We start from the raw sequence: 19582 nt of genomic DNA, 5'->3' as shown, positions 1-19582 counted from the left end.
AAAGTATAAATATCAAACAGTCATGACATATGAAGTATTCATAAATGGAATTAGTTACTTAAAGATTTGCGGTTGGGTCCAAAAGTGTTTTTAACTGCCCCATCTTTCAATAACAGTTCCTTTGCAAGGCTTGAATCATACTGTGACTGGTTCACAAGCAATCCTCACTGATATTGGCCAAAAACACATATTATACATGCTTAAATGATCCAAACACACAGACAGTACATGCTGAACACACATTATTACAACACATGCTGAAACGTGACACATACACGTAATCCAATGCACGGTGAAACATGATGCGCACACACAAAATCCTGCATTGATGCAATCAGGAACTTTGTTAAACTTCAGTCAGAGTGGCCACTAGGGCTGCAACTAATGATTATTTTGATTATTGACTAATCCAACGATTAGAATGATTATCGACTATTCGGGCATTATTGCAATGATTATTCATTATTATTTAACTGACAATTCAGGTTGTATTAAACATGCTTACTAACAATAAAGAGGACAAAATCATCTTTTAAAAATACCTCTATATGACATTCGCTGAATGGACTCTATGCATGGCATGTAGCTTATGTATTTCTGGTAAAATCCGAGGGCGATAACAAGCTTCCGGTATCGTATTTAGCCATAGCGAAAATGTCGAGAGTTGTTGCAAACTACTCTTCTTTCTAAAATAAAATATTGATTACAACAAATGTGATTTTATTTAGTAAAAGTATAAAAATTATCTCAGTAATGAGCTCCAAATGTGTAAATACAAATGATTTGAAGCTTGCCGATCACTGCTATACTGTTGTGTAAGGCAAAGTATTTACATCCAGCGATTGTGATTGTAAATTTACCCTGCCCCTTAAACTTTACCAAAGTTGTGTTGAGAAATATGTTTGACAGAAGACAAAGACTGTTGTGCAACGAGCAGCCCTGTTTATATCTAAAACAATCCTGATATATATCATTAAGAAAATCTTCTGATTTATCAAATCGTGAAAAAGGCATCGATCCCAAACCTAACTATTACATGTCAAAAGATCAAGGAAAATTTTATTCCTCATGTCATGACCCCTTTAACAGTGTTTCTATGGTCATAGAAAACCTGAAACGTCAAGAAATATAAAATGTAAAAATTCCAGGCCTGGAAAAAGTCATAAAGATTGCTCTGTGTGTACCCTAATACGCAAATAGCAGTGATTAGTAAGTGTGATGATTAAAATAGTTTAAATTACTACGGTTAGTTCTTGACAAATGAATGATAATCCTTCTTTGAAACCAGAGCTATAAAGTGTTTGTTTTTTTGTTGTTGTTGTTTTTAATGCCTTATCAAGTAATGGAAAATTACTGTAAAAGCCATGGAAATTCATAAGTCAAAAAGAAATGCTAATTTAATTAGCTGTATTTAGTCCAGGGTTGTCACGGTCATGGAAAACCTGAAAAATGTCATGGAAAATCATGGAAGTGTGATTTCCAGGCCTTGAAATGTCATGAAAAACTAATAATATCTTAGAAGTCATGGTCATTTTTTATAGTGATTACATTTTTTCTAATCATTATCATCTATTTATTATCAATATTTCATTGGCTAGAAATGGTTTCTTGTGAGGGCATTGGCCATTAAATTAAGTCATTATCTAGTAATCACAAATGACTATTTAAAGAATTAAAGAACAATTTTACACAAAGTGTAATGATGAAACATATTGCGTATAAACGTACTATAAATCGGAAGATTTCTGAGCCTGTGAGGGAATTGTCCAAACTGAGGTGAGAACTGCACGACAATTATATTTTGATGGTGCAGGACAAAAGTCATTAGGGTGACGTATTAGTCATGAGACTGCTCTGGTGAGTGACCCCCTGTTGCTGTCTTTAACAGAAATTCTGCTTGGTGGGGTTTATATTTGGGGAAATCCTCAACTGTGCTTCCCCCGGAATATTAAGTGGGATGACACTATCTGTAAAGTTCAAAGCAAACCGTTGCACCTGCAAGAAGTCCCAAAGAACTGTGAGTTTACTTATAGAGGTCTATGATTACACATTAAACCATTCAATACATCATAGATATGATATCTTGTTATTAGTCTATAATATTTCTATCATTTTTTTTTTCAGGTCCTCTTTGTTCTTCAGCATGCAGGTCTGGTGGATGTTGGGGAGAAACGGATCAAGACTGTCAAACTCGTGAGTGTCATTGAAATATTGACCCTTTTTTGTGTTTGTCAGGAAAATGTCTCCGATCCTTAATAATATTCTGTAAATATGTAAATGTGATGGTACACCATTATATTTACCTCTTTCTCTCTCTATAGTGACCTCTGTGCATTGCTCATCTGGTTGTTTACGCTGTAAGGGTCCAAAACCCAATGACTGTTGTCATGTGCAGTGTGCTGCTGGATGCACAGGGCCGAAAGACTCTGACTGTCTGGTAAAAAGATAGACACACATCAGAAATGTTGCATTTATTTCAGTAATATCTAAATCATATGAAATAATTAGGGCGGTCACAGTTAACACATTAAAGCATTCAGCCAACTAAATACGTTTAATGCAGTTACATTTTTGAAATGCTGTTTTTATTTATTTTTTTTCAATTTGACAGAAGTCTATACCTTACAGCCTCGTTGTCATTCCCATTAAAAATCTAAGTTAGTGCTACAGTGAATAAGGCTACCGAAAACTTTGAGACATTACAGCTTTTTTATATATTACATATATATATATATATTGTTTTGTTTGTGAATATCTAGGCCTGTCGTCACTTTAATGACAGTGGGGCGTGTAAAGATAACTGCCCCCTGCCCAACATCTATGACCCAATCACCTTCCAGTCCAAACCCAACAAGGACAAAAAGTTCAGTTTTGGAGCTTCATGTGTAAAACAGTGTCCACGTATGTCAAACACTTTATTAGCAATTCTACCAGAATTAACTCTTTTATATCTTACTGTATGTTGCTTATATTACTTCCTCTCATTCTTTTGCTATACTTTCTCCTTCTTAGATAACTATTTGGCCATGGAGGTGGCGTGTACCATGGTTTGTCCCAGAGCTAACCAGGAAGTCATTACTGTTCAACCAGATGGACAAGAAACACAGAAATGTGAAAAGTGTGAAGGAGAGTGTCCTGAAGGTCTGTGTGTTTTGTTTGTGTGTGTGTATTTTAGGCTTGATTTAATGCATTGTTGCGTTCTAAAATGTGTCGGAGCACAATTCATAACAAAACACAAGTACATGTTCCATTCACAGTTATATAGCAAGGGGTGCAAACATTTCTTCTACTGTTAGTTTTCTCTCTCAGTTCTATGGTCATGGCGGAGTTGGTGTTAATCTTGTCAATGAAATTAGTGCCAAATATTCATTGACAAAATAGTTTTTTTGTTTTTGTTTTTTGTCTACAATAACAAAGACCAGATGGAAAGACGCATCATGATGTTAATCAAATTGTTTTAAATAAAACATACTACTGACAAATAGACAGTACTGTGCAATAGTTTTAGGCACTTGTGAAAAATGTTGCATAGTGAGGATGTCTTCAAAAATAATGACATAAATAGTTTTAATTTATCACTTAATGTCATACAAAGTCCAGTAAACATAAAAAAAAGCTAAATCAATATTCGGTGTGACCACCTTTGTCTTTAAAACAGCACCAATTCTCCTAGGTACACCTGGACACAGTTTTTCTTGGTTGTTGGCAGAGAATTCGCCACAGTTCTTCTATCTATTTCTGTCTCAATTGCTTCTGTCTCTTTATGTAATCTCAGACTGACACGATGTTCAGTGGTGGGCTTTTTGGGGGCCATGACATCTGTTGCAGGGCTCCCTGTTCTTCTATTCTGATCTTTTCTATTTGCAAAAGTAATGTTTGGGAGTCTAACATTTACAGGTGCATCTCAATAAATTAGAATGTCATGGAAAAGTTCATTTATTTCAGTAATTCAACTCAAATTGTGAAACTCATGTATTAAATAAATTCAATGCACACAGACTGAAGTAGTTTAAGTCTTTGGTTCTTTTAATTGTGATGATTTTGGCTCACATTTAACAAAAACCCACCAATTCACTATCTCAAAAAATTAGAATATGGTGACATGCCAATCAGCTAATCAGCTCAAAACACCTGCAAAGGTTTCCTGAGCCTTCAAAATGGTTTCTCAGTTTGGTTCACTAGGCTACACAATCATGGGGAAGACTGCTGATCTGACAGTTGTCCAGAAGACAATCATTGACACCCTTCACAAGGAGAGTAAGCCACAAACATTCATTGCCAAAGAAGCTGGCTGTTCACAGAGTGCTGTATCCAAGCATGTTAACAGAAAGTTGAGTGGAAGGAAAAAGTGTGGATGAAAAAGATGCACAACCAACCGAGAGAACCGCAGCCTTATGAGGATTGTCAAGCAAAATCGATTCAAGAATTTGGATGAACTTCACAAGGAATGGACTGAGGCTGGGGTCAAGGCATCAAGAGCCACCACACACAGACATGTCAAGGAATTTGGCTACAGTTGTCGTATTCCTCTTGTTAAGCCACTCCTGAACCACAGACAACGTCAGAGGCATCTTACCTGGGCTAAGGAGTAGAAGAACTGGACTGTTGCCCAGTGGTCCAAAGTCCTCTTTTCAGATGAGAGCAAGTTTTGTATTTCATTTGGAAACCAAGGTCCTAGAGTCTGGAGGAAAGGTGGAGAAGCTCATAGCCCAAGTTGCTTGAAGTCCAGTGTTAAGTTTCCACAGTCTGTGATGATTTGGGGTGCAATGTCATCTGCTGGTGTTGGTCCATTGTGTTTTTTGAAAACCAAAGTCACTGCACTCATTTACCAAGAAATTTTGGAGCACTTCATGCTTCCTTCTGCTGAAAGATGCTGATTTCATTTTCCAGCAGGATATGGCACCTGCCCACACTGCCAAAAGCACCAAAAGTTGGTTAAATGACCATGGTGTTGGTGTGCTTGACTGGCCAGCAAATTCACCAGACCTGAACCCCACAGAGAATCTATGGGGTATTGTCAAGAGGAAAATGAGAAACAAGAGACCAAAAAATGCAGATGAGCTGAAGGCCACTGTCAAAGAAACCTGGGCTTCCATACCACCTCAGCAGTGCCACAAACTGATCACATCCATGCCACGCCAAATTGAGGCAGTAATTAAAGCAAAAGGAGCCCCTACCGAGTACATATACAGTAAATGAACATACTTTCCAGAAGACTTGCCAACAATTCACTAAAAATGTTTTTTTTATTGGTCTTATGATGTATTCTAATTTTTTGAGATAGTGAATTGGTGGGTTTTTGTTAAATGTGAGCCAAAATCATCACAATTAAAAGAACCAAAGACTTAAACTACTTCAGTCTGTGTGCATTGAATTTATTTAATACACAAGTTTCACAATTTGAGTTGAATTACTGAAATAAATGAACTTTTCCACGACATTCTAATTTATTGAGATGCACCTGTATATTTCCTATTGACACACTAAAGCTGAAGATAAAAATAACCATCTTAAGACACATGCTTTTGTGAAACATCTTAAGTGCCTAAGACTTTTTGCACAGTACTGTATAATGAGAAAAAATATGTTGCAAGATATTAACAATGCATTAACGCTGTTTTTTTAAAAAAAATGTAAGAAAGAAAAATCTGGAAAGAAATTGATATGAATAGTCCTTTCATAGAATGATGGGGATTTCCCCGCTTGAGCTGCATGAGTTGAAAGAGCTGAACATCTTTGCAGTGAACTTTACTAACGGGTTAATTACCTCACTAATCCGAATCCTATATATGTGACAAATCAGCTATATCTTGGACATACACGTAATATTACAACCTGCACAGACAATGAAGCGTATGAGCAGGTGAACTTGAACTAAGTTACGAGCAATTCAGAACGCATTACTCTCATAGTGAATTCGCTGTTTTCTGAAAAATGTGCTACACATAACGCAGTATCCTAAAGTGGCTGAGTGTGAGGAATTCACAACAGAGTAACTTCTAAAAAGTAGCTAATACTTCAGTATATTCATTGTATGCTATTATTTGAGGAGCTTAGTGTTTCAGGACAGTTTTCTCATGTTCTTATATGTAATCTTACATATTGAACATAATCTTTCTTTTAAAGGTAGTTTATACATGTTTCAAAATATTTAATTTGACTAAAGTTTGGTCTGTAACAGTTTAATACATGTTTTTGTTATTTTGCACATTATTGTCAACTAAAATGTTATTTTTGTCAACTAATATTATATACTATTTTAGTAAAATTGACTAAGCAAAATATGACATGCTGAAATACTGACTAAATTTAAAGGACATTTAAATCACACCTTTCGTGAAATGGGGTTACTTACCGCCACAGTAATTCAAAAATGCATGTTTAAGTATGTACAATGGGACCACACACTTGAAATGCATTTGCGTCTGTGTTTGTGTACAGTACTTGTGTAGAGTATGTTTCTGGCCTTTAGAGATGGTGAACTTACCCATGTGTTATGACTGAATTATGAATAAATGTACAGTAAATGTGATTGGTTCTTTGATGTAGCATTATTTTTCCATTTCTTATATTAGTATTCATATGTTTGTGTGCTGTCTGTTAGTGTGTTATGGGTTAGGTATGGGAAACCTTCAGGGCGTGTCAGTTGTGGACACCACCAACATTGGCATGTTTGTTGGCTGTAAGAAGATCTATGGCAGTTTGGCTTTTCTTTCGGACTCATTTAAAGTGTAAGCAAGGACAATTGAAATAGTAGTTCACCTAAAAATACAATTATGTCATTATCTATTTGCCCTCATGTCATTCTGTATAATTTTCTTCTGTGGGACACAAAAACAGATGTTTGTAAGTATGTTAAAGTAGCATACCGTGACCAAGGGCTGTCAAGCTTCAACAATGACAAAAAGAACCATAAAAATAGTCCATACAACTTGGTCACTACATTTCAGTCTTCTGAAGCCAAACTCTAGCTTTCTATAAGAGACAGACTGAAATTTAAGTTGTTGTTCACCAAAAACCTAAAATCTAATTTGTGCTTTTTTGCTGCCACTGACATCAAACTTTGGTGTTTTTTTTTTTTTTTTTTTATTTTTTTTTTATGGTTTCTTTGTATGGCAAGGAGCTGTGATATCATTCTTCAAAATTTCTCCTTTTTTGTTATACGGAAGTCATACAAGTTTAAAAACAGCATGGGGATGAGTAAATAATGACAGAATTTTATTGCTGATCACAATTCTCCATACATGACAGTGGTATTGTTAAACTTGCATCTGTTGTTATACTTATTAAATCTGTTGTGTTCTCTGTATAGGAACACTCTTACCAATTCATCTGGACTGCAGTGGAGTGACCTAGAGAGATTGAAGACTATAGAGGAGATCACAGGTGAACATCACAGTTCAAATGATCATTGTCCATGGAGAGACCTCATAAGGATAGCCGCACCAACGTGTGTGTGTGTGTGTGTCAGATTGCTGTCATCAGTTGGAAAACAACAGATGACTTGTAATGCCAACAATGACAAAATGATGGCTGTAGAGCTCCACTTATTGATGCCCTGGTTCTCTGTGTGTGTGTTTTGCGTTGTGAGTGTGTTATCGTCTCACCCCTTCAATTCTGAGTGTGTAGCATTGTGACGGAATTTTTTTATTTTTTTTTGCTTTGACAAATGTAAAAAAAAAAAAAAATAAAAATAAAAAAAGCTCTGTGTTAGTCTCCCCAGTTCATGTTTGTGTGTGAGTGGGTGTGTATGTTTTGCACTGAGGATGTTTTAGAGTCTCACCCTGTAATTTGTCTTTTTTTTTTTTTTTTTTTCTGCATTGACTGATATTTTGATTTGTATTTGACAGTAACAAAAAAAAAAAAAAAAAGCTTTCCCATTCATTTTCAGTGGTCGGTCAGTTTTGATCACGAATACCAGAAATGTTCGCTTAGACTTATCGAATCAAGCCCATTTTTTTTATTTTTTATGTTCAGATGGCAAATGGAGGAAAAGTCACCAAGTCTTGTACTACTCCGATAAAGAAACCATTTTTATTAAACGAGGAAAATTTATTTCGGTCAAAAATGACTAAAAACCATAGGAGGTTAACAATAAGGGTTGGGAATTTTTAGGCACCTTACGATCCAATATAATTCTGATTCAGGGAGTCACGATATGTCCTGCATATGCTGATCAATTACCATAATTATAAATAATTCATTTTAAAAATCCCATTATGTAGATTCAAAAGTTTTTTTTTTTTTGGTTTGTTTTTTGGATCAATTCAGAATAATTTGAGAAAGGATCATGATGCATCAGTAAATACTTTTTGTCCCCCACCTTAGTAACAATGTTTATGAAATTTACATTTGGGATAACAATGTATTTTCATTATATTTCGATTTAGGATATCTGTACATTGATGCATGGCCAGATTATTTGCCTGATCTGAGTGCTTTTGAAAACTTGAGGGTGATCAGAGGAAGAATGCTTTACAAGTAAGTATCTCTCGCTCCTTCTCTCTTTGCTTCTTATCTGATATGTTGCTTAACCTGTATCTTTTTTTGTTTTTCTGCTCTCTACATTTCCTGTTTCCTAATACAGTCTTCACACACACATCATTTTATTTGCTGGACAGTATACCTACTTTGCTGCGCATCTGGCTGCTAGTTAGACTTATAAATTCTGCAGTTTCCCGTTAGTTATAAAGGTTAATGATTATACCTTTACACTTGCTGCATGATGTGTCATATGTTCTTTGCTTTTAACCCTTCAAGTCAATTGTCACTAAGCCAACTGTGGGAAAAGAATGCACTTTGTTAGTTTATGAAAGTGTAGGTAATTTTTCATAGTTTAATCTTCAAAATAGAAACTTGCACAAACAGATGGGGCAGAAAAATTATTAGGTTTCTTTGTCATTACCTCTTTGCATTGAAATGTGTGTTTTGTCTGCACTATATAAATCTAAAGAATATAATTGAATATTGTTATATAACATTGTTTCAGTGATGAATTTTATTGTAATTAGTGGTATTTGCAAAGGTAAGTATCACTATTATTATTGCTCATACTTGGGAATTGGGATTTGAACAAACCCCTGACCTTAAGTATTAAACACATTTAACTCATCCTGCACTGTTTGTGCCACAGACATTAATAATACCTCAAGTCATTCAGCTTGTTAAAGGAGAGGTGTGCTATTACTTTTCTTATTGCTATTTATTTTAACTTTTAAGTGATCGGATGTATGATTTTATACCTTGTGGACGATAAAATGTGTGGGAAAAAATCCCTTAGACTTGCACTGAAGGAGAGACCCAAGCTATATCTAGAGACCAGAATACAATAGAGACTTAGGGGTGGGTTCTTTTGACTGGGTCAGTTAGCAGCCACCTTGCAACAACCCAAAGCCCCCTAGCAACCACCCAGAACACCCTAGTAACTAAATAACAACGGGCTAACAACCACTCAGAATACTCTTGCTACCCCTTAGCAATGCCGTAGCAATTACATAACTACCAAGCAACCACCCAGAACACCCTAGCAACCATACAGAACATGCTAGCTGTGGTGGTGACTTTTGCACAGGCAAACATCACATTCTTTTCAAACAATGTAAAATCTAGTAATCTAATTACCTTAGGTGTCTAGTTAACCTGTTTGTCTCGTGTCTCTTTGTCTCCAGGGGTGTTTTCTCTTTGGGAGTTCAATCTTTGCAGATTGAGTCTCTCGGGTTGCGTTCATTGCGCAGTGTCAGTGGGGGTTTAGTTCTGATTCATAATAACTCTAGACTGTGCTACACCTCCTCTTTTCCCTGGACCTCTCTGCTACACCCCACACAGGGACCGAACCTCATCAGCAACAACAACCAAGACCAACAAACATGTGGTAAAAGACCCTTTTTTATATTTTTGTAATGTTAATTTAAAAAGCAAATTCAGTTGCATCCTTCCACTAGAAGATATAGTCCCTTGCATGTAAGATAAGTCCACGTCCACACTAATACATTTTCGTTTGAAAACGCATTAGTTTTGCTCATCCACACTGGAATTGCGTTTTCCACTTTCCGCTACAAAATAGCATTATAACTATATTTCAATCGGGTCAATTCTCTGAGGCCATCAGACGACATACGACATTTCAGCTCTGCCTCTGCCCTTTTAATATTCCTTTCCAATTCCACAAGTTCTTGTGCTTTGGATTTTTTGAGGAATGAGGCATACTGTATGATCTGACCCCTAAGAACTGCCTTAAATGCCTCCCAAGCCACGCCCACAGATGATACTTAGAACCAGTTGGTCTCCATATAAACATTGATTTCAGCCTTTAAAATTTGTTGGAAATCAGGATTTTGCAAAAGGGATACATTAAAGTGCCAACTATATGATTTATTTTTCTCCGTATGGGGCAACATCTCTAAACTCACCAGGGCGTGATCTGAAACTAAGATGTTTTCAATTGAGCAATCGACTACAGATGAAGTGAGGGACTTAGATATAAACAAAAAAAATCTATTCTAGAATAGATTTTATGAACTGATGGGGAAAAAAATGTATAGTCCCTACCAGATGGGTTCAAAAGTCGCCAGATATATGCAAGACCAAGATTTTTACACATCCTTTGAAGTGTCACTGTTGCTCTAGGGGCTTACACACTTTCGCTTCACTATGATCAAGGACTGAGTCCATCAAAAGATTAAAGTCTCCTCCCAATATTATATCATAAGTGGTGCCAGCAGTTTGCAACATCCCTTCAAAATCTATAAAAAAGCCCTGGTCATCAGGGTTAGGTGCGTAAATATTAGCCAAAGTCAGCCTTTGTTTCTGAATTTCAACTAAAACAGTAATGACTCTACCTAATTTATCCTTAATCTGTTTGAGATATTTGAATTGTAGATGTTTATTTATCAATATAATAACTCCCCTGCTCTTACTTGAGCCAGCACTAAAAAAATATGTCCACCCCATATCTTCCCAAATTTTTCAGCTTCCTGTGGGTAAAGATGTGTTTCTTGAAGAAACTCTAGTTCATATTTCTTACGCTTAAGAAAAGTAACAACCTTTCTTCTTTTTATGGGGTGCCCCAACCCATTGACATTCCATGTGGAGAGGGATAATCCATTCATATTAACGATCTTGATATAATAGAAAGAAATTAATTGTGTGTCAAAAACAAGATTATATAGACCACACTTCCCATTAGTGCAACAATCAAACCACAGTGAACCGGTTGCTTATGAATGCAGCAGATGACGTAATCATTCCAATGTCCCGCAGTAAAACTCTGCAAATCAAACCCCAGCCAACAGGAGGCATAAGAACAAAGAACGTGCAGATTCATCCACAAAACTGTCCCAAAGCAGTGTTACTCCACAAAGCAAACTCCATCATAAACAGCAGCAAAACAGGAATCCCGGTTCCTCGGGTGATCAAGAGTCAAGTTCACTCAGAGGACACATGAAAATAATACACCATGACTTACTCAGACCACCAACTGTAAAAAAGACATCCTTTGTGTGGGCATGCAAACATTTTGTGGTCATCCATAGTGTCTAATCTCAATCTAGCCGGGAACTTCAGTGCAGAAGCAATCTTCCGTCAATGCAAAAGATTCTTTAAGGAAAAGTGTTATTCCACCAAACAGACTCCAGCCGCCAGACGGAGTCAATGCAAAAAGAAACAAAAATGACGATGATGCCCAACTTCCTCCAACAGTAGAGTCAATGAACAGCGAGTCGATCCACTTACATGAGAAAACCCCCAATGGTTTACTCACTCATAGATTGTATAAAAGATCTTCATCTCTATTCTCAGTCTGGCCGGAAACATCAGTGCAAAAACTATATTTCTTTGATGCAAGAGTTTCTTACCCTCCTTGAATCGCTCGCATTTCTCTCTTGTCGAATTCTCAAAGTCCGGGAACAAGAAAATACTGTGATTCTTCCAAGAAAGCCTTCCTTTGTTCCTCACTTGGCACAACACAAGATCTTAATCGGATGATCTCAGAAATGTGACTAAAATTTATCTGGGCCTGTTTCCCTCTGTAGATCTACCAGCCAGAACTCCTATGAGCTCGCTCGATTTCCAGCCCGCAGCCCGTAATGTCGAGCAGACTCTGGATGAGTTCATCAAAGAATTTCACCATATCTCTGCCCTCCTCATGCTCAGGAATTCCAACAATTCGGACGTTATTCCTGCGATTTTCTATTCTCAAGATCTTCAATTTTTCCAAGAACACATTCCAAATCAACTTTGGTCTCGGGTGGATTAGCGGATAATTCCCTTTCCGATGACTTAAGACAATCGATTCGTCTCTCAACATCCGTCACTCCTGTGACCAACTCAGAGAATTTTGTTTCCATCGCTGTAATCGATCGCCGTATAACAGCGAGATCCTCCAAGTCAGCAAGAATCCTCATCAGCATCACCGACATGTTGGACAGTTGACGCTGGATTTCATCTCTCGTCGCACCAACCAAATCAAGTCCCTGGTCTGTAGGCCTGACAGGGCTTTCATCCTGAGCACTTAAATGTCTTTTAATGTCTCCAGAGCCTGAGGATTTTGACTTCTTTGCCATATTTTACCTCCAAGAGCAAATGAGTTACTGACTGTATCGAATTTCACCAGGTTATCACAAAAAGAATAAAAAATTGAGCAAAGTGCGCAGAGCTCGTTGCTCACATGTCTGCTCCCTGCATGGCATCACGTGACCTCCAGAAACCATAGTTAGTGTTTTGGCAGTATATGTGATAATGCATCGGTGGTGAACAGTAGCAAAACATTTTAGAAAAGTAATTTGTATATATATATATATATATATATATATATATATTCTTTTTTTTTTGCTAAGTATTTTTTCAGCAAATTACTTATTTACTCATACTTGAGTCATATTTTTATCAGCTTTTCTTCTCAAGTGAATTATTTTTTCAGTAGCATTGCTTTTACTTAGATTTTCAGTTCCACCACTGTCTTAGGGAGCTGACTCAGTTAAAATATCATTACAACACTATTTTGTCCCAGAAGGTAGAGTAAATGCATCTTCCGCCATTCCTTCTGTTAATACGGATAAGGATATTTGTGATTTCCTTACTCTACCGCCCTTAGTTGACCTTCCTTAATTGACGAATGGGAAAAAAGACTCTTGATGGAGATACAACTTTGGAGTAGCTTGTTGAGGTAATGAAAGCCTTGCCAGCATGTAAGACATCGGGCCGGTTGGTTTTTTTTACCACAGGGGTTCTTCACATTTTATGTTATTGAACTGGCTTGACTTACTGTATGTTAGAAGTTTATACAGATTCATTAAAGAAACATGAACTTAAAAAAGATAAAGACCCAAACAAATACACTCGAAAATGGGACTTTCAAAAATGCTCTCTATAAAAGCATACTTTTGAAAACGTTGACATAAGGAAACTGAAAACGGAGGTTTTAAACTATGGATTAGTGTGGACGTGGCCTTAGGTTAATAGTTGACTTCTATGGGTACTGCACAGTGCATAGCAGCCATCTTCTACTGGGGGGTATTGACAATCAGCATCCAGGACCAGAATTATCAGTTTCATAAACTTTATATGAATAACTTCAGATTATTAAAAATGTACAGTATGCATATCTTTTTGTGTATTTAGGTTTGTAGGAGTGTGACATTTGGCACTTTGTTTCAGCACTTTTAATGGTACTTTCCAGTTCTATGAATTCTTGTCCTTTGGGCTTACAGGGGATCAATTGTTTTCTACATAAACATGAACTTCTGTCTTTAACATTCTAAAAGCATATCTTTGAACATAGCCCTAGAATTGGACTGCTTCCCTCTGCACTCTTTAATTGTTGGTCTATGTACTTATTTGGAGTCTCACTTTGGCTGCGTAGCCTCTCACTACTGGTCCAAACACCGTGGTTTCTCGGGTCCCGTCGGGCCTGGGTCGGGTTGCAGACCAATACTTTGAGCCCAAAAGCGTGTCTGTAGAAGGCTGTGCTGCCTGCCTGCCTGCTTGTTGGCTTGACACGGTGTGTTGCCTGCACCGCCGGAGTTGCGCTGACTGCCTTCTACTTCCACGAATTCGCAAAAACATCAAGCTTAAATTGTTCTGATGGTAGGAACATTCCTTATTACAGAATTTATGTAGAGGTCATGATTTATTGATTTATTATTTTATTTTGTTTATGTGTTTTTTTTTTTACTTATTATTTTTCATACAACTAACCACAGTAAATTAATTTGTTTAATTGACAGCTGTAATGATAATATAAACAAAGAGTGAAACAAACATCAACCCTTTCAATATTTATTATGTGAAAATTATTTCTATTAATCTTTCAAAAATTAAGACTTATAGTTGTGGCGTAATTTTCACCAAACTAAACAGTTTTGCCCCTACTATATATACACTACCGGTCAAAAGTTTTGAAACACTTACTCATTCTTTATTAGAATTTTATTCACATTTTAGAATAATAGTAAAGGCATCAAAACTATGGAATAACATAAATGGAACTATGGGAATTATGTTGTGTCTAAAAATCCAAAATAAATCAAAACTGTGTTATATTTTAGCATCTTCAAAGTAGTCACCCTTTGCCTAGAATTTGCAGACATGTACTCTTGACATTTTCTCAACCAACTTCTTGAGGTATCACCCTGAGATGCAATTGCAGAAACTTTTTTTTTTAAATTACATTTGTTGTATAATGAAATAAATTAATATGGTGGCACAATTATATTTTTGTCTACAAAACTAATTTCAAACATTTAAGCATACGCCTTCAGATCAAAAGATTTTTAAGATCATGAGAAACATTTCAGTCAAGTGTTTCAGAAGTTTTGACTGGTAGTGTATAAACTCAGCAAAATAAGATAATTTTGTAAAAATACAAATAACTTTACAGATCTTTATTGTAAGGGGTTTAAACAATGTTTTCCATGCTTGTTCAATGAACCATTAACAATTAATGAACATGCACCTGTGGAACGGTCGTTAAGACACTGACAGCTTACAGATGGTAGGCAATTAAGGTCACAGTTATAAAACTTAGGACACCAAAGAGAACTTTCTACTGACTCTGAAAAACACCAAAAGAAAGATGCCCAGGGTCCCTGCTCATCTGCGTGAACGTGCCTTATGCATGCTGCATGGAGGCATGAGGACTGCAGATGTGGCCAGGGCAATAAATTGCAATGTCCGTACTGTGAAACGCCTAAGACAGCGCTACAGGGAGACAGGAAGGACAGCTGATCATCCTCACAGCGGCAGACCACGTGTAACAACACCTGCACAGGATCGGTACATCTGAATATCACACCTGCTTGACAGGTACAGGATGGCAACAACAACTGCCCGAGTTACACCAGGAACGCACAATCCCTCCATCAGTGCTCAGACTGTCCGCAATTGGCTGAGAGAGGCTGGACTGCAGGCTTGTAAGCCTGTTGTAAGGCAGGTCCTTACCAGACATCATCAGCAACAACATCGCCTATGGGCACAAACCCACCTTCGCTGGACCAGACAGGACTGGCAAAAAGTGCTCTTCATTGATGAGCGTTTATCGTCGAAGGAATGAATGTTACACTGAGGCCTGTACTCTGGAGTGGGATCGATTTGGAGGTGGAGGGTCCATCATGGTCTGGGGCAGTGTGTCACAGCATCATCGGACTGAGTTTGTTGTCATTGCAGGCAATCTCAACGCTGTGCATTACAGGGAAGACATCCTCCTCCCTCATGTGGTACCCTTCCTGCAGGCTCATCCTGACATGACCCTCCAGCATGACAATACCACCAGACATACTGCTCGTTCTGTGCATGATTTCCTGCAAGACAGGAATATCAGTGTTCTGCCATGGCCAGCGAAGAGCCCGGATCTCAATCCCATTGAGCGTGTCTGGGACCTGTTGGATGGGAGGATGAGGGCTAGGGCCATTCCCCCCAGAAATGTCCGGGAACTTGCAAGTGCCTTGGTGGAAGAGTGGGGTAACATCTCACAGTGTGCATATTAACCAAGTCGACAAGTGTCAGTGAAGGGCTTGAGAATAAAATATGAAAATGTTTCTTTGTTCCAAGAAAACAAAGAAAAATTAAAGTAAATATCACTTGTGAGCAGAGTATTTTTTATTAGGAATAATTTCCAATTAAACTGTAATTTTGCCAAATTATGCAAAAAGTGTGAATATGAATTATGTGTATTGAGGATACATATGCTAGCTATGAAATTAGCCTAAGCAAGACAAAAGAGTCTGCCATTTTATTTCGAAGACATTAAAAATGTAATTCCATTCTGCGTAATTTCCACCACAAAATTCTAATAAACATAATCACACTGTGGTGGGAATTTTTTAATGAATCTCATAAAAAAAGAGACTAAAATGAGACAATTCTCCTGTGATGCATGTACATACACTGTTGTACATTTGTTAAAAGAATAATTGGGAAAAAAACAATTGTGAGAGTGTGAAAATGTTTAAACAAGGCTTTACTTTCTAGGAATTCACAGAGCTAAAAGTGCCCAAAGGTGAAGAAACACACACACATTCTTAGCAGATGGATTTCCTAGGTTTATTTTGCTTACTTTTACTGTGCTTCCCATGATTTAAAACCAGATGATATCACAATTAGAGTACATGTGCTATTTTGAGCATCTAAATGCCATTGAACAAAATTAATTTATAGTAGAAATACACAATTAAAATGTACAGTTTTCCTTTTCTGGGAAGAACAGACCAAAAATATTGATGACCCACACATATTATGTCCAATCAAATGCTCTTGAGAATGAGAATTTCCTCTCCCTAATACAGTACCACCTGCTTTTGATGAGCAAGTAGTAAAACAAGATTCGTGTCTTAAGTCATAACTAAATCCCATTTACACATTTTTTAAAAGGGACAAGCACTTTGATAAAACTTCCTCAAACTTCCCATTTCAAGAAGTACATAAACACAAGAAATCAAAACTGTTTGTCAAAACAATTCATGGGGTCTTTAAATCTTTCAGTTTCCCATAATAAATAATATTCCATTGCATTGATTTTAAAAATCAAAAAGAAATTCTTCCCTTTCTGTGTAGTTTTGGAGGGCAGAGTGTGTGACCCCCTGTGTGCTGAGGCGGGCTGCTGGGGGCCCGGACCCGGTCAGTGTGTGTCATGTGTCAATTACAAACGTGGGACTGAGTGTGTGGAGCACTGTAATGTCCTACATGGGTGAGTACAGTGTAATGGTGCAGATTCGTTTTTGTGTTTACTTGTAAAATGCCTTCCAAAACCACTTGGGCATCATAGAGATTATTTAACTGTTAATTTTTAAATGTAGTGTTGAATCCACTTGTGTTTATAGTGCATAGCAATAGTTGCTTATGTTGTAAAACGTAATGTATATTAATATTCTGCTGTTATAGATGGTGGTTTTAAAAGTCTCAGTGTTATGTCTCCATCAATTGTTTTTCTCACAGGTCAGTACGGGAGTTTGTGGATGGTTCCTACTGTGTCTCATGCCACCCAGAGTGTCAAGCAGTCAACGGCTCTGCCTCCTGTACAGGCCCTGTAAGATATACATGCAAAAACAAATACATACAATACATAGGAAATGTTATTAGAGTTGTTTGCCAAGGCAAGAATCACTATGACTGTTGCTCATACTTAGGATGACGTTAACCCTAACTTAAACCTAACACCCTAACCATTAAAAAAAGAAAAGAAACCCAAACCGTAAGTACTAATGTTCAGCATGTAACTTGTCCCACACTGTTTGTGTTATGGATTTGAGTGATACCTCCCAAGCAACCATTTACTAACACCCTAGCAACTGCCTACAAATGCCTTAGTAACCACCCAGAATTCATAGCAACATGCATCAGTCATGTCTCTACACCAGAACATTATAAAGGCATGGGGTTGTGCTCTTCTCACTCAGGCCACTAAACATGTAATAACACTCCAGCAACCAAAAAAACACCCTAGCAATGCCCAGGAATCCACCTGGAACACCATAGTCACCACTTAGGAACATGCTTATTCTCAGAACACCCTAACAACATCCCAACAACAACCCAAACATTGTAAAAGCAAATCTTGCATGGGCAGGCACCATTTACATTTTCTTCACAAAATATACAAATCTAGTTTATAAATGCAATCTTCCAAAGTGTCTTTTTGCCATGAACAATCTGCATAAAGTAATCTAAGCTAGTGGTTTTGAACATTTTTTACTCCAAGGCCCCATTATCCAAGAGAATATTCAAAGTGTGCTGCACCAGAGACTAGGAGTGTCAATTGATTAAAATATGTCTTCACGATTAATTTAAAGATTCTAAAGTTTCAAGAACTGACATGTTGCAGGCCTATATCTTGATTTAGAGTGTTTTTAGTAATTTATTTAGATTATTTTGATAAATTATTTTATTTTGTTTGAATAATTTTAAGTCATTCTTTGCCCCGACTTTTTTTTGTTTGCTAAGGCCCCCTAGGGCAGTGATTCCCAACCCGGAGTATACATACACCAGTGGGTACGTAAGAAGGTTCCAGGGTGTGTTGAACCTGTAAAACCAAATGCACTGTATGAATTAGAAAAATAGGTATTGCGGCTGGGTAAAAATGTCATTTATCCAATTAATTGTAGTCTTCATTTGAACAATCCTGATATTGGTTCTTAAAATCCTAAAATCAATATTTTACTCGATGCGTTGTTCAGCACAGAGATCCTTTCAGTGGGTGTTAAGAGTAAAAGTTTGGTTTGACTCGTTCCTTGTAATGTGTGTCCAAATACGAGATCCACACAATCCATTTTGTAGTCATTGAAAAATGTCTCTTTTAATACCCTTTCTGTTCTTTACAGTCAGTGACCATAAAACAACAAAAACATTTAATTTCACTCATACAAAGCACGGATGCGGGAAGGAAGCCATTTAATTTCCCTCTTATTAATATGTGCTCAACCGAAACACTCCTGATTCGCTTACTGAACTGCCTCTATTATGAAAGAGACCATACTGTTTTAGCACTTGATTTATATATCAATGTAAATACTTATTACAAAATAATTTACATAAACAATAAACATGTAACTATATGTATATATATTTTTGTGCTGTTGTATTTGTGCTATCTGTCGATTCAAATATTTTAACGAAAAAACAAAAACTATCAATATGTAAACAAAACAATATGTAACAATAATGCTTTATTAACATTTTCCAAACAAAGCATTCCACAATATAAAGATAGAAATGCACTAAAATAGCACCAATTCAAGTCACAAAGTTTGCCAAAGTCTAAGTGGGAGGTTGACCAACTATAATAACTAGTCCCCATAGACTCATTGCAATGTGCATTCAATTCTTAAAACCCTCATCCTCCACAATATTAATCAGCTGGCAAGCTGTGACTATAATACAACATTAATAAAGCTGTGACTATCCACATTGCTACAGTAATCATGACTCCCATCAGGGCGTCAATGCTAGCGTCAAGCACAGCTTTGAACTCCACATGAAAAGCGCTGCAGACAACGGCCGTGTTCAGAATGGAATACTACCCATACTACTCTAACTGCTTCTGTCATTATTTATCTATGGCAGAAATAGAGTATTACAGTAGTATTGGCACTGT

At 37.0% G+C, this 19582-nt stretch overlaps 1 protein-coding gene across 1 annotated transcript in view; it reads left to right on the top strand.

Annotated features, from left to right (window-relative positions):
- The window catches only part of LOC127427097 (receptor tyrosine-protein kinase erbB-2-like), a 118913-nt gene that overhangs the window by 62292 nt on the left and 37039 nt on the right, over positions 1–19582 (top strand). The window contains exons 4-14 of the mRNA XM_051674463.1: positions 1889–2017; positions 2125–2193; positions 2322–2437; positions 2760–2901; positions 3013–3141; positions 6605–6731; positions 7313–7386; positions 8391–8481; positions 9669–9871; positions 17047–17179; positions 17428–17518. Of these exons, the coding sequence (XP_051530423.1) occupies positions 1889–2017; positions 2125–2193; positions 2322–2437; positions 2760–2901; positions 3013–3141; positions 6605–6731; positions 7313–7386; positions 8391–8481; positions 9669–9871; positions 17047–17179; positions 17428–17518 (1304 nt within the window). The remainder of the gene's footprint in view (positions 1–1888; positions 2018–2124; positions 2194–2321; positions 2438–2759; positions 2902–3012; positions 3142–6604; positions 6732–7312; positions 7387–8390; positions 8482–9668; positions 9872–17046; positions 17180–17427; positions 17519–19582) is intronic.

Source organism: Myxocyprinus asiaticus, chromosome 36 (genome assembly GCF_019703515.2).
Source record: "Myxocyprinus asiaticus isolate MX2 ecotype Aquarium Trade chromosome 36, UBuf_Myxa_2, whole genome shotgun sequence".
Classification (NCBI taxonomy): Eukaryota; Metazoa; Chordata; class Actinopteri; order Cypriniformes; family Catostomidae; genus Myxocyprinus; species Myxocyprinus asiaticus.
This window is presented reverse-complemented; position numbering and strand designations above follow the sequence as displayed.